The sequence below is a fragment of the Camelus bactrianus genome, chromosome 2 (genome assembly GCF_048773025.1).
Source record: "Camelus bactrianus isolate YW-2024 breed Bactrian camel chromosome 2, ASM4877302v1, whole genome shotgun sequence".
NCBI classification, from domain to species: Eukaryota; Metazoa; Chordata; class Mammalia; order Artiodactyla; family Camelidae; genus Camelus; species Camelus bactrianus.
The window spans coordinates 109,109,332-109,131,441 of NC_133540.1; the positions used below are offsets into that span (position 1 = coordinate 109,109,332).

The 22,110-nt window shown below is 42.8% G+C and overlaps 1 protein-coding gene across 9 annotated transcripts in view; it reads right to left on the reverse strand.

Moving 5' to 3' along the window:
- Positions 1–22,110, reverse strand: part of TBC1D1 (TBC1 domain family member 1) — a 192,850-nt gene that overhangs the window by 96,140 nt on the left and 74,600 nt on the right. For 8 of the 9 annotated variants that reach the window (XM_074349337.1, XM_074349334.1, XM_074349351.1 and 5 more), the window contains 4 exons: positions 5,939–6,445; positions 3,835–3,924; positions 1,971–2,075; positions 1,314–1,446 (listed from right to left, as the gene is read on the reverse strand). In XM_074349337.1, the coding sequence (XP_074205438.1) occupies positions 1,314–1,446; positions 1,971–2,075; positions 3,835–3,924; positions 5,939–6,445 (835 nt within the window). The remainder of the gene's footprint in view (positions 1–1,313; positions 1,447–1,970; positions 2,076–3,834; positions 3,925–5,938; positions 6,446–22,110) is intronic. The other variant, XM_074349338.1, reaches the window with a different exon arrangement.

A 22,110-nucleotide genomic window follows, 5' to 3' on the forward strand; every position in this document is an offset into this window, starting at 1 on the left:
GGTATTTTATCAGGGAAAAAGATGAATTAAACAGTAACTCCAAAACTACAGCAGCAAAATCCCTACCATGACCAAACTTTTCAGCTTTAAACTTCTGAAAGCTAAGCCAGACCAAAGAAAGATTTATCAAGTGGAACTCTGGAATCCTTCCAGTTCCTCCAGATCACGGTCTGCTTTATCTTCAAGGCCAGAGTCACTGCTGGTTCTTAATAAGCTCATAAGGGGCATTTCCGTCATCGTTTACCTTATCTTGACAACCACTAAGGAAAGGGTTAGTGATCTTCTCAGATGGGATCTCTTGTTAAAGCACAACTTTTCTTGTTCCCAGATATATTTTGTATAATGTCAGCAAAGAGTAACAACTAGGAAAACACAGTTTAAAATGTTTATCATTTTGATTCATTTTAAAGAGCACTGGAATGCCAGCAAATGAACCTTTGAGGACCTTAAGATGATGTCAATTTATCTTTAAAAAAGGAAATCAGATATCACTTCACACACATCAGAATGGCTACCATCCAAAAACAAAACAAAACAAAACAAAGCAAAACAAAAAACCCCAGAAAGTTAGGGGGAGGGTATAGCTCAGTGGTACAGTGCAAGCTTAGCATGAGCGAGGTTCTGGGTTCAATTCTCAGTACCTCTATTTAAATAAATAAATAACCTAATAAATAAATAAACCTAATTACCTCCCCCTTCCAAATAAAAATAAATATAAATTTTTTTAAAACCCAGAAAGGAGGTTTACTTATCCCTGAAATGTACAAAATAAATAATCCCTTTTCTGCCCACAAAGTGGTGAGGATTAAATGGATGATAACACATGTTAAAGAAAACACCCAGCTCAGAGCCAGGCACATCTTAAGTACATGATCAACATTATCTGCAAACTGTAACATTTATTGCAGTTTCTCCCTAAGCCAAATTTCTAGAAACTGTTGTCCATACTCACAGCACCATTTCCTGTGCCCTTTGTAATAGGCTTCTCAACTGCCACCTGTCTTCCGGCCACTCCACCCCATTAAAACTGCTCTGGCAGAGGTCACCGATGACCTTCTGATCGGGACACCCAGTGGAAAGTCTTCCCTCTTATACTACTAGCCCTCTCCACGGCAGCCAACGTGACTGAGTGCTCACATGCCTTTGATTAGCAACACAACTGGGGTTGTACCCTCGGATTCCCTAACTCCTCCACTACCCTCAGAGCCCCTTGGAGGGAAGGTGGTAGCAGGGGGTGCCTAGCGCAGTAGCTGACACACAGAAGACATTCATCTGCTCGAAGGGGTCCCCGCTCACCCTCCGCCCCGGCTCACCCTCGATCCGCTCACAGAGCTTGTGCAGACCCTGCAGGGGGCAGCCCTCACACAGCTGGGCCGGCGCCCTGGCCGTCCGCTGCACCGCAGCCACCGTGAAGGCCTGCTTCAGAGTCATCATGATTTCATCAACCTGGACAGAGAGAAGGCAGACCAGTCAGCAAAAGGCCACTCTGAATGAGCTGGGCAGAGGGCTCAGGACTCTGCGGAAAGACTCGGGATTTTAAGATTCTTCTGGAGCATCAGTCACAGGCTGACGGATAATAATCATAATAACTGCTAGGATTACGTTCAGTCTGAGAAACACGATGAATGTGCAAAGCTCTTCCAGGAGATAAGGTAAAAACTAGGCTCAAATTAAATACTGAGAGAAAAAGCCAAGTCTTCTGATCAGAAGTACAAAATGATATTTTAAAAATGCTAATAAAGCAGGGGTGAAAGTGAGCAGGTCTTCAAGAATAATGAAAATTGAAAACACACACCCAAGTAAGGCTCAGGTGTGTGCTAACTAGCTAACTGTTTAACAGCCATGGATAAATAATTAAAGCCAAATAACATGCCAATGAGGCCATATGGTTTTGCTAAGGAAAGAAATCAGTGAGGTTGAAATCCCTGGTAAATGAAACTTGGAGGTAAGAACGGCTCCTTCTCACTTACCAGAGCCTCGTTTGTGCACTGAAACACGTAACAGACGAAATGAAAGCCTCCACCTCCTGAAGACTCTCGGCAGATAAACCCAAAGTGGTCCACGTGCCTAATACCCTGCAGAGGCGGGAAGAGAGAAGGGAGCGGTGAGCTGTCTCCAGAAGAGGCACCACTGCCGGACATGCAGCTTCAGATTTACGCAGTACAATTTTAAAGGACACTACATAAAGGTATTATTTTCTCAGGTATTTTAAAAATCTAAAAAATCTCTCAAATGTGAAGTTCTACTAAAATGTTACCCTGATTACCCCCACAGTAAGAGACGTAGCATCTGAAAACTGGAGTTTTTCATGCTCATTTTACCACTAAAAGGAAGCAGAGAAAAGCTGACACAGAAAAATGAGAACTTTTCTTAGGTATCAAGGAGTAAGCAGATGAGACATTAATGAAAAAACACAAGTGTACCCACACACACGCACGTACATGCACACACAAACACATGCAGACACAAAGGTTAAGAGAAACGATTTATCATCTTTGTACTCCTAAAATAAGAAATAGGTAAATACTGAAGTAAACTGGAAGGAACAATGAATCAAAAATCATACAAAGAATGGAGAAGCTTTTACACATAAGATATTAAGGCCAAAGCTCTACCACAGTTCTTAAGAGCTCTTTTAAATAAATATTGTATGTACACTTGTTTTGAGAGTATAAGCGAAGAGGCACAGTAACACAGATAAGACTTCATCCATAAGTGTGAATACACAGGGTCTCCTGAAATCACCAGCATGCTGAGATCTGAGTGCTGACACTCTGAATGTCAGGTGATCATGTCAACCACATCATTTAGGAAATGACAAAAACTATCACGTGCAAAGGTAAATACTTAATAATAACATTTCAATAGAAATAGCACCTCATCAAGATTAAAAAGTCTGTGGAGAATCTCACTTTCAGGTCAAGTATCTCCCAACAAACGGGCAATCACCGACACAGCCTGGCATCTCAGGCAACGTCCTCCAACAGCAAGTTAACCAGATGCGAGAGGTTACTTCTCAGGGGGGTGTGATTTGGAAAATCTTTTCCTTGGTAAAGGGTTCCCTATTCGACTGTATTCATGAACATTCATTGTTGTCACATTTTGGGGGGGAAAATATTCCCTGTTGAAGCCATATGTAGATCATGTTATAAATCAACAAACAAGGAGACTTTCATTATATCTTATTTTGAGAAAGTGGAAATCAGAAAATGAGAGAGTTTTAAAAAGGAGGCATACAATAACTTTAAGTGATTTCATATTTGCTAGGAGATCCTGAGTAAAACTGGCATAGCTCATTACAATTGACAGATTCTCCAAAATCTCCCTGTGAAGCACACGCAGGAGATTATCAAGAAAGAACTCAAGGAGACACTGTATTCTGAGGAAGACACCCTTATAGATAGTCACTATTTATTATATTTTAAGGAAAAAGAAATAATGATCATTGGTAACCCAAAAGTTAGGAGTTTTTGTAAAGCAGAAATATCTATTTAAAAATATATATTTGTATGTATGAATGCATATATTAACACACACACAGACGTACACATATACATACACCTGGAATTATGACTGTGGAATATAACTACAGATGATTTAAAAAAGAAAAGTAGGTTCTCCAGTAGATTATGGTTGCTAAAAACAAAATTCTTGATTTCAAAATTATATTCACATTTTGCCTTAATATACAAAAGGAAGAAGAAATGAAGATCACAAATTGGGTACTTACAAAGCATACACCTTGTAACCTTAACCACTTCTGCTCAGTGACAAAGTAAAAGAATTTATTAAAAAATTCAATGGCTCTTTAGCTGATAACCCATCTCCATTTACCTGAGAGCAAAAGGATATCTCCTTAAAATTTTTCTCCAACGCTATTTTTTTGGTGTCAGGACTGATGAGGTAAACTTCCGATTGACCAATCTTAAAAGATAAACAAAAAAAGCAACTAGCTTTTCATGAAAATTGAATTCAAATTTATTACACAAACTTTCTCATTTCATGACCTATGAAAATAAAGAACAAAAGAGTCAAGCTCCTATAGAATTCGGACCATCTCATGCAGAAAATCACTTCAAGGTTACAATCTATCCTACGGATTTCGGGTAGCACAGATGACCGTCGGTACTTTCATCTACAACAGGCAGCAGTCTTGAGATGAAAGGATCAACTATCCGTAAGTTAGCAGCAGAGCCCCAGGTCCCATACCCAAGCGTGGTAAGGCACTGAGGTTTCTACATGAGTGAATCTCCCTGCGAATATGGAGCTTCGCTTTTACAAATTCCAGAACACTTTCTAACGATTACAAAAGTCTTCTTAAATTACTGTTAAAATAATCTACCATTTGTTGATGCACACTGTGAGTTAGGTATTCACCACTGCTTACCTGACCTTCTAAAAAAGTTAGAGCATTAGCATAAATTAACACTGACTTACAAACTTGAGTCAGCGTAACAGATATCCTAATAGATGTCCGTTGCAGCAAAGGACTGTGTTGCAATAGCCATGTTAACTGTGCAGCATCCCTCCCTCACCTGCTGCTCCCTGAACCCAGGATTCTCTTCTAGATGACCACAATGAAACCTCTGCTCAGTGAAAGTCACTTTCTCAAAGAAGTCTTCCCCGATTCCCCAGCTGCTTTCACAGGATCCTCTACTTATCCTTTGCGGTATTTAACCACAGTTTTAGTGAGACAATTACTTGTACAATCAGTTGCTGGTCTCCTCCTAGAATCTAAATTCCACGTGGGCAGAGACCGTGCCTGTCTTTGCTGTTTTTCCAGCATGTTGCAAGGGACCCTGTATACAGCAGTCACACAATAAGTACTTGAAAAATAAATGCACTGAGCAGCTTTCCCAATGACACTGAGAGTTTTTGTCTTTTTTTAAAATATAAATCACAAGTTAAAGCACAAGTCTGACTGTCAACATAACACTCTTTTCAGGATACTAGGTCAACATGAAAAGAGGAAGAAATGGGTCCTATTTACTCTGTGACACACCATATTGATCTTGGACCTGCATACATGCACACAGCCAGCTTCCTCACCCTTCGCCACAGAAACCAGACATTACATTTAAGTTAATTTTGCTCTTTCTAGAATGTCAGTCAGCCTAAAGCCAAAGAAGAGACAGAGGAGACCGAGGGACAGTCAGTCCCCTGTATCATCGGAGGCCAGCTCACTGTTGGGAGGGCTCTGAGTCCTGTCAGCTCAGACCCAGAGAGCTCCCAGGGAGGGCAACACATCCAGAAGGGCCAGGATCAGCACGTAAGCCAGGAGCCGCCACTGCCAGGGACAGCTTCCCTGTCCATGCCTCTTCGGGCATTTGGCTCACTGTCAGTTTACCAAACTGCTTCTAGAAAAAAATGAGTAAGCAGTTGGCTAAACTAATATTTCAGTTTGTGTATAAATTTCAAAAATCAGGTTATCCCCAAATCTAATTATCCAGACTTACAAAGGATAAGTATTTTACAAATTAATAACAATAGTAAAGAGGGAGTATCTTCCAAAAAGATTGTGTTGAAATATATTACTTGAAATTTATATATATATATATATACATATATATATACACACATATATACATATATATACACACACATATATATATATATAACCTTTGGGGGCCTCTTTTATACATATTAACTGTTTTTACCACATTGAAAAGGTGTCTGCACAACCCCGAGGGAGGGGGATAAAAATTAGACAGGATAGAAGACAGATTCTCTTTGCTTCCCCCTGATGACTCCTAATAGGGACTAATAGGGACTAAAATAAGGATTTTCTCCTGAGAAAAAAATTATTCAATATAAAAATATTTGGATTCATGCATAAATCCAAAAGCAATTCACAGATAATCTTCACTCAAAAAAGCAAATTTTCTTTTAAACACACAGTTCAGACTGGGGATGTGCAGGAGGTTTGAGAATATTTTACCGTGAAGAGCATAGTTCGATTTTCCTCAATATCTGTCGGCTGCACAATATTGTGTCCACTAATTAGGTGGTTCTCAATGTCGTTTTCCTCAAAAGAGCTGAAAAAACTACTACTTCGCAGGCTTGCATCTTGAAACTCCTTCCTGAAGGCCAGGGAGCGCAGCCCTGGCTGGGAGAAGGACTTGCGCATCGGCCGCGGGCCCTGCTCGGCATCAGCAGCCGGCTGCAGCACAGACCGGAATTTATCCGAGAAGGAAAAGCCTCCGGCGGGGGCGGGGGCGGGGGGCGCAGTCTCCCAGCCCCGGGAGCTGCCGCAGACGTGGCTGAAGCCCTCGATGCATTCGTCGATCAGGGCGGGCGGGGCCTTCCGGTGCGCCACCGCCACGCGGCCGCAGAACAGCACCTCGAACTTCTTGGCGAAGGTGTCATCAAACTCCGACGGGCAACGGAGCTCCTCCTGGCGGGCGATCTTCCCGGCCTGTCGGATGGAGCTGATGATCTCAGGCACCTGGCGGGAAAGGAAGGAGCGTTACTTGGAACAGGCGGCGGTGGGTACCACACAGGGCCCGCATCGGCAAGGAGCCAACGCCGCACTCTGACCGACCTCACACTGCGTATTCCATCGCACGGTCCTGAAGGAGCATCCCACGCAGAACCTGGGACCATGAGAGGGAAATGTTCAACTTTCACAGAGATCAAAAGGGGAATGATACTTATTAAGCACCTCTTACACGCCCAGGCTATGCTAGAGGGTTCCCATGCCCAACACCCCATGAGCTTAAGCGACTAACCTTGAGACCCACAGCCCAACGTAGCAAACCCTGGATTCAAATCCAGCCTGGTCCCCCCAGTCCAAAGCCAAAGGCCCTCTCTGGAGATGTTGTCACCCCCATAGAGGTCCACCTGTCACCAAAACATTATGCAGTTACTTCTAGATCTCATGGCCGCACATTAAGGCTTCCACAATAAATGATGGGATGAGGGTAGCAAGACTGAAATTATCTTACAAAACACTTCTAATCATAACATCATTATTTTCTCTAATGACAACTGACAATTTATTATTCCTCAGTCCTATACTTCCTAATAGTGGAAGAGTGCCGACTACACAGCGAGGAGGTTTTAATTAAGGGGTAAGCAACCATGACAGTATCATTATCACAGCAACACACTGGGGCTTCTTTCCTGTGAGCTGCTAAAGCCTTTGGTCCCTAATGTAATGTCATGATCAAGAGAACTAGCAAAAGGGCCCCGTGTGCTACTGTCAGCCCTACTGCTACACCCTCTCACCATCAGCTTCTGACCAGATGCTTCAAAGCCGCGCAGACAGAGACGAATGAGCGTCTGTGCAATCATCTGGGTGGTGTGCAGCCACAGTGCTGACCCAGGAGAGGCACCGATTCAGTCTCCATAAGGAAGGGACCGGTTTTCCTTGTGCCCTAACACCCAAAGCAATTTTTCCTTTCCTCTGTAAGAAAATCCAGTTTAAGACCCACTGGCCCAATGTCTTTTTTAACAGCATTATAGAGGGAAAAGAAAACTAAACCCCTTTTCAATTCAGGTCAAAGATCAACCTGGGGAAGTGGTTTTTGTAGATTTTAAAAGGAAAGCTTATATTCTGTGTTCCTAACATAATCCCCAAAGACCCAATGACGCAAAAGATTTTTCTCTGTCATTTCATATCAACACCCTTAAAGACAATCTCTGCCATAAAGATTAAGATATGGCCTCTCAAAGCATTTTACCATACGAAGAGTCAAAATATCTTTAGGCATATTTTATATTTTAAAAAATTAATTCCTAAAACATAAGACCTAACACACTAAGCCAGAGTCTCCACATCAAGCATCCATCTGTACTGAGTATTTGCTTGTGCTGCAGCTCATTCCTCTCCTGACAGGTAATTATACATCCTGCAGAGGCCTAAAAATTATTCACCAATATAAAAGAAGACAGGACAGAAGAGAGAGAAAGTCTAGGTTTCATTCACACCTTTGCCAATCAGTCACTACAAGACTTTGGCAAGAACAGCCTCAGTTTCTCTGAGGACAAAAAATGCTTATAAATGTTTCAGGTAAAAGTTGGTTCTGTGAGGGTAAAGAATAATGCCTTTTTCAAAAAATAGAACCAATTGGGGGGACGGTATAGCTCAGTGGCAGAGTGCATGCCTAGCATGCATAAGGTCCTGGGTTCAATCCTCAGTGACTCCATTAAAGATAAATAAATAAGAACCTAACTACCTCCCTCCCAAAATAATAAAATAAATAAATAAAAAGTTTTTAAAATATATAACCAATTTATGCAAGTATAAAACCTTGCAGGTTTTCTGAGCAAGTGTGTGAAATTATTTTATCTGGCAAGAGTCACGTAAATCTTCCTAATTATTAACCCCACTCTGAGTAGAAGAAAATTCAAAGCTTACTCAGTCTTTCAAGGCTTCTTAAAATAACTGACATTCCTATATGCTGGGTCTTCCGCTGCATCCGAAGTAACAGTGTCTTTCTTTGTGTGCAGTCACGTAAATTTATGGTGATTCAGTAATAAAAGGTACAGACACAAGCAAGACACAAAGTAGAGAACGTGACTGTTTCCTGGCTTCACAGGGTCCGAAGAGGCCACTAAAGAGGACGTCGTACCCTGGCTACAGCTGAGCTGTGGTGTATTTTTCCAATCACCAATGTCCCCTGTACTTTCCTCAGAACCTTCAAAAGACATGCTTTAGTCAAAGACCAGTGCCTCCCTCTCCTTGCTCTGGTGAGTCGTGTGAATACGGGTATAAAGGAGATAACTGGGGTTAAAAAAAAAAAATCACAGGAATCCTGTTAAGAATATAACAACTTCAGAATATCTGAAGGCCTATTGCCATACATAGTTTCAACAATAAATGGTAAACAGTTGAAAATCTAATTTTTTTAAAAACGTTTCTGTAAGGCATTTAAGTACACTAGGGGACTAAAAAGTGAGCTCCATTTGTGCCTAAGTTTGTAAAACTTTGATGGCTTAGTTTCCTTTACCGGAACAGACCTGGAGCACTGTTTTGTGGAAAATGAAGGTATAATATCCACTTGTGATGAAGTCATGAATTTTCTATCCTCTATAACTCTGTCCTGGACTCACCCACACTGTTGTTGTTACATAAGGGAATTAGCTCATTTATTCATTTTCTTTCCCAGCGTTTTCCTATGTCTGACTGGTTGCCAGGAGGGTGGGATTCAGAAGACTGAGATGAACACCAGGCAGCCCTGGCTGGGAAGGGAATGTGGCCAGAGGGAGGTTCAGTCAGAATCCTTTACAGTCACCAAGATGGGGTCTGCTGGGAACAAGCACTAAAGATGGAGAGAGAGGCTGCGGGAAAGATTCTGGAAGACAGACCCACAAGACTTGGCGACTACCTGGATGGGGGCGCTGAGGGCATGAAGACTGCACGGAATTCCCTAGGCTCTGGCTTTGGCTTTGTTAGTAGAGAACACAGAGGCAGTGGGTTTGGGGAGACATCCCAATGAGCTCCGCTCCTGTCCATGTTGAGGACAGCCAGGAGGATGTGTAAGTAACGGCATCTGGTAGACAGATGGACCAGCAGGCCTGGAGGTCAAGCCAGGAGATCTAGACTGGACACTAGCGGCCCAGATACACACATACACAGACAGGAGGTGGCTGATGCCTTGGGAACAGAAACAGGAAAGTAAGTGAGGGGCAAAGGTGTGACACTGATACACCAACATTTCAGGTATCATGAAACTGAGCAATCCAGGCCAAGAAGGAGGAGGCAGCAGGTGAGGATAACGTCAGAGATGCCAAGGGGAGCAAGCACTCTCTCTTCAAGAAAGGAAGAGGTGGCCTCTGAGAATAACATGGGCTGAGATGTGTCTGCTGGAGCCGCAGCTCACAGCCAGATGTAAACACCAACGGGGTGCCAACACTGACCCTCCAAAGTCAGCAAACAACTGAAAGATGTCTCAAGGTGAAACTTCAGTCTATCAGAACATATACTTCAAGTTACAACGTTTACTGCAAATACAGACCCTTTTAGGGCAAACACACTGAGTCAGTGGAGTTTTATTCCCACTGATACGATCAGGGAACTTTCAACAAAATCTTTTTTTAGTTTAGTCACAGGAATAATATCCACGTCATTTAAGATTGCAGATAAGCAGATCAAGTAAATCAAAACTACAGCAAAAACAAGAATCTGAAAAGCACTTTGCTGGGGTAAATTCAATAGGGGTTTGAGATTTGGTTTTATTTCCTTTTACAATGGGAATCACACCAAAAATGTTAAGTAAAATGAATCACCAATAATGAAGAAATAGGCCCCGTTTAGACATATCGGAAGTTTACTAAACTGCTCTTCTGTTGACCTATTTGAGTTTATGCTAAAGTTCAATTTTAAACTCAATCTGCACTTATTTCACAACCAAAATGAGTTTCTCTTGCATTCACACACTAACAAATGTACAGTGTAGTATGAACTTACTATAGCAGGCTTGAGTGAATATCGTTTTATAAGTAGCCAGAAAATGATACTCTAAGAGAATTAGAAATACTCATTTCTGTAAATAAAGTCCTTACTTAACATTTGGGTCAAGTTTCTTTTTAAGGATTCGGGGATTTTAAAGGATTATAAACACACTGCAAGTATAATTTTTTTCACAAGGACTTGGGAAAGAGCTCCTGAAACAGCCTTTTGAATGGAAAGTCATTTTACTACGTTTACACTTTTGTTTTGCTGCCAACTAGTAACAAATAAATACTAAATCAATCTAGAGCAGCCCATACTTGTATTTAAAACTCTAGCACTTCTCCTTGTTATTTAAAATTAAAACATTCCAAAACTGCGAAAATACGGCAAGCCACGCTGTGCTTTGTCTGATGGATGAAATGTTCTGTCACTGTCAGGAGTTAAAAACAAGCACTTCAAACAGAAAATAATCATTCAACATAATTACTTTCCAGAAGGAACAGACTTGTGTTTTGTTTTTGTTGGCAATGAGTGGTTATTTCTATTTGTTGGTCATAAACAAGGTAAATAGGGGAAGAAAACAAAATTAAACCAAGTGTCTCCTTACTTTATCTTACATGCCTTGAATTTCATACAAAACACCTAAATATCTTTTGACTAGTGCTCGACACTTAAATTATTTAATGAGAATAAAACAGCTGTCTGACACTATCTAGGTAAGACACATGAGCATTCAGGTTACCCTGGAAGGTTCAGCCTGCTGAGACTGGATTCAACAGGAAGAAACGAACATGCCTCATACCATGAGTGAGCCGCCTGACCCATTAGAGGGTCACAGTGTAGGAAGTAAGAGACACACCTAAAAATGTGGTTTCCAACATAATGGGGCAGACGCTAGACCACACGCAGGAGCCCAGCGACAACGTGTGCTAGAGAAGGCTGGTCCTGAGCAGAGGTCTGTTTTATCCTGTTGGGCGCTTACAATCAGCTAAAAGTTCAGCCTGACATGTTACACCTTCCCACAAGAGTGATCAGATGTGCTGTAGTTGGCTAGGGATGTGCCTGGCACAGAAGAAGTGCCAGCGACTGTGGGCGCCTGGCACAGGCCACATGCCCCCCTTCCTGACTGCCTCATCTTCTACCCCCGGGTCTTGATCTTTCATCACACGTAGAACAGAAGTAGTAGTATTCAGCCCCCCAGTTCGGAACCGGCAAACTGGATAAATTCTTAGTAGCTTTTAACCCCATGGAAAGATGCGCTGCAAACTCAAAACCCAGCATCATGCTCTAAAACAATCTGTTGAAAGGTTCACTAAACCTCTGGCCAAACCAACACTCTTCTACAAAATGAGACTAAAAGCCAACATAAGATGTGATTTAACAGCTGCAGGAGCTAACAAAAGGTGGGAGAAGAAAGAGTGGGAGGAAATACCGCAGGTAAGAGTATGAAATTATTTTGTCAATTTTCTAAAGCCATTTCTAAAAGCCAAAATATTCTGAATGGCCAGCATAAATATTGACAGAAATCACTGGATGGTCAACCTGGGAACATAAGTCCTTAAAGTCCAACCCTCTTCATTTAATGCACTGATTCGCAACTCAAATGTGGCTGCACATTAGAATTGCCAGTAGTTCTAAAACCGAGTGACCTGCCCGCCTCAGTCTGGTTGGAGGTGGGGCCAGGCATCTGCCGTTTTCAGAAGTGCCCGGCGGCTCTAAAGGGCAGAATCCCGGATTTATCACCTGTCCTTCGTTGCGCCCCAAGGTAAGGAATGCACTCCTCACCCTGCCCACCACACCATTACACCCAAAACCTCCGCGATTATGAAGGCCCCAGGCAAGCTGTGAACAGCAGCAAGGCAGCCCCACGGCACAGGTGCAGGTGCAGACCCTGATCACAGCAGAGATGAACAAACTGGTGAAGACAAAAACACAGACAAGCCACACTGATACTTGATAAGCTATTTATATCACTTAAGGGAGAATTTGATTTGTCAATAAATTTGCTGCATTTCAAAGGTCTTATATATTAAACATGTAATAGCAAATGCCTTATAAGAAATGCTACTCTATAATTTTGATCAAAGTTTACTTCAAAATAATCTCTCCAGTATTAAGAAACACAAATATAATGTACCAGTTATGCTACATAATCTCTACAAAGGGACACTGGGGTCCCTCTTCTACAAGGCAGAGAACTAAAAACATGTGAATGTGCCATTAAACAAAGCACTGGTTCCTTCTCCAGGACACATGCCAGTTTTTATAAATGATGTCCTTATGAAATGTTGTCACTGAGGGAGAGATCTTCAATATAGGAATAATTTGATCACATGGTGTGCATTTACAAATAAAACAGTGAAAAACCAGCTAGGTGTTACCTAAAATCATCCAGGACCAAACACATCAAAACTTGTTAAAATTGATTTCCAAGCTCACAAGTGCTCATATTCAAATCAATAATTTCAGAAGAAACACTTAAAGGAGAACATGGACCTTCCATCAGGTGGCAGACACACGAGTCCTTTTCACCTGTTCTCATCTATGCGTCAAAACGAAAGTCCTGGAGACTCCCTGAGCAGCTACTACCCCAGTGCCTGAGGAATGAGAATGAACAAGCTATCCCACACGCAACAACATGGGTAAATACAAGCACAGTGAGTGAAAGCAACACATGTAAAAGAATCACGTGGTATGATTCCATTTTATCAAACTTCAAAAACAGGAGAAACTAAATTATAACAATAGGAGTCAGAATAGGGATTATCTCTGGAGGAGGGGGACTTGGAGGGGGCCCGTGGGGGCTCTGGACTACTGTTTATTGGCCTGTGTGCTGGCTGTACAAGATTATTCAAACTGTGAAGTCACTGGGTACATGATTTATGCAGAGTGGGAAGTAACGACATATAACACGAAAGGACTAAGAGGGCCCCATAACATGGGTAATCTGCAAAGCATCTGCACAACGCCGCACGCGTAGGTCTAAGTGTGCCTCTCAGAGACGACTTTGCTTCTCTTGGAAGGTCATTTTCTACCCCTGCACCGGGCCCCACGTCTGCAGTGGGACTGCTGCCAGTCCTCTGTGACAGGGGCTGCTGGCATATCACGTGGCCTTGCCCTCCCTCTGGGATTCACGGCCCTCCTTCGCTTACCTGTAAGCAGAACCCACCTCATTGGAAAACCCAGCAAAGGAATTTTTTGGGTTTCAACAAAATGGTCAAGGGCAGGACTTATTTCTTCAGCAAAAGAGTAAGGCTTTCCTCCCCCAGAGGAACTGAAAGGGCAAAGGAGAACACCCTGTGCCCAATGCTGGGCCCTCAGCCACGGCCACAAGAAACCATCGTCCCCACGGAGGCTGCACTCGTATCTCACAACCCAGGCCACTCTGCACGAGGCCACCAAGAGCCCCACACATGCCCCGCAAACTCCAGGGAGGCTACTGCTCACACTGCTGGAGCACACGGTCCAGTCCTGTTAAGCAAATCTGAACCTTACTTCTGTACAATGGGTGAGATCCCCGGCCCAAGGACAACCAGCCCCAGGCAGTATCTCACTGTCTCACTCTGTGGACTCAGAACATACTGAATGGAATCAGTTTATCAGAATCAAGGCAGCCACTGGAGAATGCAGGCTTTGCTCCCGTATTCTTCCCCACTCCCACCCCCACCCCCTCTCCCGCCTTGTTCTAAGGGGAAGATAAAGCATGTGTTTCTCCCTCTGGGATCCTCCCTCGCATATACACCCCACCCCACCCCACCCCACCCCGTCCCTGGGGCCTCCGTTCCCAGCCAACATCAGCCAAGGTGCCTCTAGGCCAACTGGGCTGCCACCTCTAGGCTGGACAGAAAGGTCATTTTATGAGGAAGATGTCGCAGGCAGGCTGCTCCTGGGCAGAGGGGATAGAAAAGAGGAACACCTTGCCCCCACCCCTGACTCCTTCTGGGGCCAAGGTCAGGCCCCCCTCCTGGGCCCCAGCAAGGAGCACGCCGCCTGCCTGCAACGAACGTCTCACCTTGGTGCGAAAGGCCAACATGAAGAACCAAGGAGCAACAAGTACTAACAGTCCTGCCACTTTTCAATAATCCCACTTCCTTCTTAAAAGCAGCAGAATGTATTCTTTACTATCTTTTATTTCCAATACTAAGTCTAACACACATCCATGTAAAATAAAAACACAGAAACATATAAAGTTAAACTTCCCATAATCCCATGCCCAGAAATATCACAGCTAAGGATTTTGTTTTTCTTACCTGTGGTTCTAGATGGTAGTTTCCTTTACTAAGAAAAACAAACTAACTTTTATCCTCATGGGCATATTGTAAACCTATCACAGAACCATCTCATTCCTTCCCAATAACCACAGCATCCATTCCATTCACTGCAAACACTGTATACAACGGAAATACAAAAAAAACAAAGTTTTTATTTAACCTATTCAGAATCCAGTTCCAGTTAGTCTCATGCTAGCAGCCATGAACTCTACTCAATCAAAAGCCATTCTGGCAAACGTGTTATGAGCATCCCAAACTTTGCAACTCTGCCTAGACCCCTGGCTGTGTTTAGAGTGTGGAAGGCGTTTGTGTGCAGATCCGGGAGAGGAGGTGAGTAGGAAATGAGAGTGAACCCAGGACTGCTTACTAGACCAGAGAGAAACATTCTTCATCCGAAGGGAGAGGGGGCATCTGGGAACAGAAACAGAATTACCTTTAAAAAGACAGAGATACTCTTGATGTGGGCACAACCATTAGGAAAACTGCTGCCCCAGCTGAATCCATGAACCTACGACACTCACAGCTGGGATGGGGACTTCTGTCACGACTGCCAGACTAAGTTCCTAACTCGGCCGCTTCGTTTGCATGTCTGAGCAAGACACCCAGCTCCTTAGAACCTCAGCACTCTTCTTCCATCAAAATGGGGTATTACTGGCTACCTTGTAGGTTGTTTTGAGGATTAAATTAAACAATGAATGTGAAAGTTGTTAGTACAGAGCCTAGCCATAAATGTTGTGATCTTCACATTTGCAGAGTAAGAAAAGGTCCACTCTATTAAAGACAGCACCTAAAGGCAACAAGCTTACTGTTACTCCAACTGCCTTTCAGTACAGAACTGGTAATACATGACGAAAATTTACTCCATATCAGCCAGCCACAGATAATGCCAACCACATTTTTTAAAATGTGACTGAATTTCCAAATACCCTGTGGGCCACAGAACCCTCCCCCACCTCAACCCCACCCCAACTTCCCAGCAACCTCGAATACAGAAGAGTAGGAGAGCTCCAATTCAGATGGAGCTGGGGAAAGAGAACATGCCCTTATCCTTCCACCTGCCAGGCCTGAGGTGTCACAAGGCCCACAGAACAGAGTGAAAACCATTACCTTACAAAACTACATGGGTCTCCCTGGGTAGTAAACAGTTTCTAAGGCACATTCAGGACAGCCTACAAATTCAGAGCATAAGACACCTAACTGCTCAAACGTCAGCTCTAAGAGAGCAGAAGCGTTGTCTATTTGGTTCAATGACGTAGCCCGGAGTGCCTAGGACAGTGCCTGGCATACGCAAGTATTGAACAAATGTGCTCAATGTGTGAATGATTACACCTGAAAATGAAAATTTAGTGATTTCAAGGTTTTTCAGTGATAAGAAATATCTCAAGTAGACCTTGGAAGAGAAACCATGATAAATCTGTAAATTCTCTTAACACAATGCCAGCCCGTAGTATGCATGCAACAGATATTTGCAGAAGGAACAAATGTTTTAAAAATAGCAAACCAGAAACACTGAGACTAAATCCTTTCGGATTATAAGATTTTTCTAGACAGCTGAAGGCTGTCCCTTTAGGCGCCTATGCTATTTTTAACCATTTCTGGATGGGAATCACTTAGCGTATTTTTTCAAAGGCTACAGGGAATGTAGTTTAACTTTCTTTTTATGGCGAGCATACCTTACAATGATCACAAGAGCTACGGAGGCTGTGGCCGCTGTGGGCAAGGCTGCATGGGATTAGAAGGCATCTTACACTCGAGATGTATCTCAGCTTTCAGTTACACGCCCCAGGTTCCTACCAGCGCTCCCAGCAAATGTGGTTGGCGTGCTCTCTCAAATGCCCCCAGGATCCAAAGCAGAGGTTCCTAAACTTTTTGCGCCACGGACCCCCTCTGACAGATCCCTATGGTCTCTTCTCAGAATAAGATTTTTAAATGCCATAAAACAGAACACAAGGCAATCCAAGAGAATTATACCAAAAGGGAATTATCCAAACAATTATGATATAGCATTATGTGCTTAGTACCATGTTCAACAAGGTCTAGTGGCAAATCATATAACTATCATAATTCAAAGTAATGATGTGCATATACAGTATTTTTGAGAAATGTGTAATAACTATAATGCAATGTGAAAATAACTGATTTTACTGTCATAGGAGCTGCTAATGCTACTAGGTTAGATGACTACATTCATAATTGAAGGAGGTGTCAAGTTGCAGTTAAAAGGTTAGTAAAAATAAAGGTGTAATTTTTTTCCCAAGTTCATGGACCCCATCCCTGACCCCTTACTTCCATCCTCAGACCCCAGGTTAAGGATCCTTGGACTCAAGTCGGTGGGGAGGGGGTGGAACCAGCTACAACTAACTGAAAGATCAGACCACCACTACCGAATGTCATCTCTCTTGGGACCATGGTGTGTACATACTGCATATATTAATAATAAAGCAAAGCCATCCCACCATTCCAATGCAAATATAAATCCAACTGAAAACAGGAAAGCTGCCCCAAAGAAGCTGTAGCCATCAAAGTCTACGTAGAGAAACTACAATGTCACCATGCAGTCAGTAAGGGAAGCAAAATTAAGTGAGTAAAACTCAAGTGTCCATTAGTTAGAGTTATGGAATTAATCTCTACATAATGTCAATTCTTCATCAATATAAAAACATTACAGTGGGGAGGGTTAGCTCAAGTGATAGAGTACATGCTTAGAATGCATGAGGTCCTGGGTTCAATCCCCAGTACCTCCTCTAAAATTAAATTAAACCTAATTACCTCTCCCACCCCCACCAAAATAAAATACTACTAATAATTAAATGATAAAAACATTAAACTCTTTTCAAGTAGTTACAAATACTCGATTTAAGTCTGATGTGACTTATTGCTGGGCTAGTCCTAGATAATGACAATTTAGTCTAATATACAAATAGATGGAAAATTATTTTCAACTATCAACTTATCTTACCACTGCCAATGGAAGATCAGAAAAATATGACAAAATAAATACCTTTGAATCTTCATTTCAATTATGAATGTAGTCATCATAATATCATGTCTCAGGCACTCACGCCCCACTCATTTCCAATAGATTAAAAAAATATATATGTATGTTTGAAGAGCTCTTATTTCAACTACTTATTTTCAGCAAAAGAGATGCAATTTTAACCAGTGCTTATCACTAAAAAAGGTCTGGAAGGACTAACTGTGGTGTCTCTGGATAGCAGAAACACGGTGGTTTGTTATTTTTACACATCAATGTTATTTTTCTATACTTACATACATTGCTTTTGCAATCTTTAAAAACAAGATTAACTTTTAAAAGAATATAGTTTTCTTAAACTTTAAGAAATTTTAGAAGTTACTGTCTACTGTTATTAGGTAAAGCCTTCTGGGGCAAAATTATGTGGAGGGGAAAAAAAATCTTCATTTAAAATGTATGATAAATTATTTTCCATGTAGAAGTGAAATGGCATACATTTCTCAGTACCCCTAAATGCTTCTCTACCTAACATACAATAGCCTTTAAGTCATGGAACACAATCTAAAAAATAAACTTCAATATTCATAGAAACTAAAAACTTTAGATGACAGTCTAAAAGCAGTATTCAAGAGAATGCCCTTTCATATGCATGATTCCTTAAGATAAAAATTTCTAGCTTAAATAAAAATTGTGATAGTAAGAACTAGCCTATTTTCTGAAGCTGACAGTTCGAACGAATTTAGACACACCATTAGCCTTCTCAATCAGATAAATACTCTTGCTACTTCCTAGGAATTGCAGTAAAATCAATCTAAAAACTATTACATTTGTGGACACAGTATGGAATCACCTTGACAATATCAATATTAATTTTTTTAAACACAAAATAATTTATAGCATAGGGCTACTTTTCGCATATATGATGCCTTTGTTCAAATTATTGAAGGCCAAAGCCCTGTCCTTCCCCACCTCATAGACAAAAACTTACAGTGGCGATTATAAATCAATAAAAAATGTTAACAAAAAAAAAAAACTTACAGTGGCAGACATTGGTAAGCCAGATGTGGGCCGCATCTCAGCCCCTACTTGCTCTGTTGGCTGGATGCCTTTGTGCAGTGTGCAACCTGCACAACATACCTAGCAGCCCAGTTACAGCCCTGTCACCAGCATCTGTGAGATCTATGGTGGTTTCCAGGAACATGCTAGAAATTTAAACTTACTAATGCATGAGTGCTAGACTCAACTGCCAGAAGGGGTTCTGGTATGTCTTCATAAATATCAATTATTTACAGTTTTAAATACTCCACCACCCTAGCTTTTATAGCATTAACTGCATCCTTGAATAAAACCTATCACACATGTTCGAGAATCCGAAACTTCATTCAGATGAGTGGTACAGGTCTTCTCTCTCATACCATTTCAGTCCTCTTCTTGAAATAAACTATGCTCACCAAGCAGCCATCCCTTTTCTTTAACTGTGACCAACAGGCACATCAGAACTTTGGCCAGTAAAGGATATTAGTTACAGTCAGTCTATTTTCCACCCAACACATTTCATGCTTTAGCTATACCAAGTGTAACAAGAACAATACTACTTGCTGGTCCTTGACTCTCTCAGAAGTTATAATAAATGTTAGATAACTTTAATAAATGTTTATGAAACTCAGACTGTATCCTAGCACAGAACACCTCAAAAGTAGAATTAAGTGGCAAATAGTTTATTCCTGCTTTTAGATGAAGGAAATCAAAGAAAATACACAAGATAAAAATGAAACAGTATAAAGCTGCACATAGAAAGAAGTTGTCCAAATGTCAGCTCATATCCAGTGCCCAGCCCTCGGCTAACATTTCTCCTCCTTCCTGACCTGCCCACACTCTTAGTGTGTGAGAAAGAAAACCTGATCATGTCCAAATGCCAGCCCATCCCTCTGCTGCCAGCTTCCCCATGACCGTGTACATGCCACGTGTCACACTGAAGGGAGTAACTGCAATACTCAGATTACTTCCAGTTCCAAAATTGTACTGTGCTATACAAATAAACTGGCTAATAGAATGAAAATACAAAAAAGAAGACAAAAAAAATTCCAATATCAGGAACACTGTGATATATATATATAAATATACATAAAGTATTGTATGGAAGCTTAAAAACAAACAAAACCCTCAGCTGGGTAGGTACCCATAGGGTTGACTCAGCTTGCCAAAAGTTCATGTGAAAAAGATTTAAGGATTTTAATTGACTATAAGCCCAGGATAAGCCAACAGAATGGCCTGGATACCAAAAGAATGAAAAAGGCATGGAGAGCCTATGGCAGTAGGAAAAATGTCATCCTTAACGTTAAAGGGGTCACGGCCTTGCTGTCCTTCCAGCTCATCAGGCCACACAAGTTTCATTCTCAGTACTAGGCGACTTTAAAAAAAGACGCAATAAGAGTTGAAAGGTAACTGCCAAGTCCGTGAATGGAGAGTGGGGGCCAGAGCTGTGGGCTTGAGCTCAGCAGGAAAGACAGGAAACATGTCACTGTCTTTGCAGATCTGTCCCAGGGCCTGAGTGCTCTCTCAAATGGGAAGGAAGGAAGGTGAGACACAAGTGAGTGTCTGCATTCTGCCTAGAGCACAGCCTCTCAGTTCGAGATGTGTAGACCGGCATGGACTCATGGGGACACCGAGCCTCTCTGGAGCAGGAGCAAGTCCACGCAGCTCAGACTGCCCAGTCCCCAGGTCTCCCCTTAAAGACAGGCACAGAGATACGCCTCCCACAAGGGCCCCCAGACCGGCAGCTCCACCAGGCAGGAGTCCTACAGCGTGGCTCCTCCTTCCCCCACTCCCACCCTCCAGGCTCCTCAACTGACCTCATCCTCACTAGACCAGATATTTTACAATCAGGAACATTCCTAGAGAACCAACACTGAAACCAAGGCTGACGAGATAAAGGCTGGCCAGGAGCTGCTGCTGGGAACAAGAGTTCAAGGCTGGGGCTGAGGGAAGGGCTGGTGTGTGCCCAGGGGGTTCAGAGACTCCCTGACACTCAACCCGATCTACCCTCCACTGATTCTAAAACCACGGAACAAGCATTCCACCTCCCAAATGGGAACTGTACTCCCTGAGTCCGAAAGACATTTTCAAAAGTGGGACTTCATCTTGGTTTACAAAGATAAGAGGGGGAAAAAAAGAAATAAAGATAAGCCCTAAGGGGAGGAAAGGGGTAAGGTAATCCTGTTAATGTAATTCCCTCCTTTACACCGTTTTAGGAAAACACTTCTATTTCACAGACATCTCTTGCCAGGGATCTCATCCACTCCCCCAAGGCAAACAAAGATAATTCAATGTACATCTTAGCCCTGAATTCTTTCCTAAAAATTAAAAAATATATATTTCCTTAAAAAAAAAAAAAACAAAACATAACTCAGATTCTAATCACCTCTTAAGAGTGACCCAGACTTTGGGCACCTTGACTTTAAAACATCCAAAACAAGCCCTAACACAGGGCTCTCTCAGTTGTTCCCTGAATGCCTTCCAGGTCACTAGTCTGAAGACCTGGGAAGTGGCTTCTACTCTTCTCTTCCCCAATTTTCGATAAGCTGTCAGGGTATATAGTCTCTCACCAGGAGCCGAGCACCCCAAGCACTAGTCTGAGCCTGAACTTAAGTGAGACCACAGCAAGATCCCCAGACCCCATCCCACCCACCCTGACCCTGCCCCTGGCTTCTCCCAGTATATATACCCACCCACCCCACTCTACACGGGTGGCCTCATCTCCCAGGAGCACAGCTGGGATGGCGTCAGCCTACCACTCATAAACTTTCTAGGGCTCCTCTCCAACCTCTACCAAAACACCACCTGCCCAGCCTGACCCACAGAGCCCGCCATGCTGGGGCGCCAATCACCTCTTCCCTGTGAATTCCCCAATTCACCAGCTTTGGCGGGAGGGAGGGCACTCAGCTCCACTCAGGTACACCCTGGGCTTCCGCTCAGCCGGACGTCCACCTCCGAGCCTCTGCTCCCGCTGCCGCTTCCATTTGCTCACCCTCTGGATGGGGCTCTCGAACCACCCATTTCTATTTATTTCATCAAGAAACAAAGCCTCAGGGGGCTGGAACGACAGGCATCCGGTCACAGGCCAGGCTGGACAGAACCCGACCTCCCCCTTCAGGGCTCTTTTTCTAGACCACGCCAGGTCCTCTTGATTTGCTTTTAATAGGGATGAAATACAGACTTCGGCTTGAAATTTCCTTATCAGACTAAAACCTCTAAGCCCACCAAAAAAAAAAAGGCACCAGTGCCCACATTTCCAGTGACTTGGGGGATTTCTCAGACTGACAGCCTCACCGGGTTTGCACTTCCCAGTTTAACTGGGAATATGATGTGGATTTGAAAGGTTCTGGCACCCAGCCTGGAGTCTGCCCGTAAGGGCTTGAGAGCAGAGTCACTCCTGCCCGCACACAGAGGAGCCAGCTGGATCCACTGCC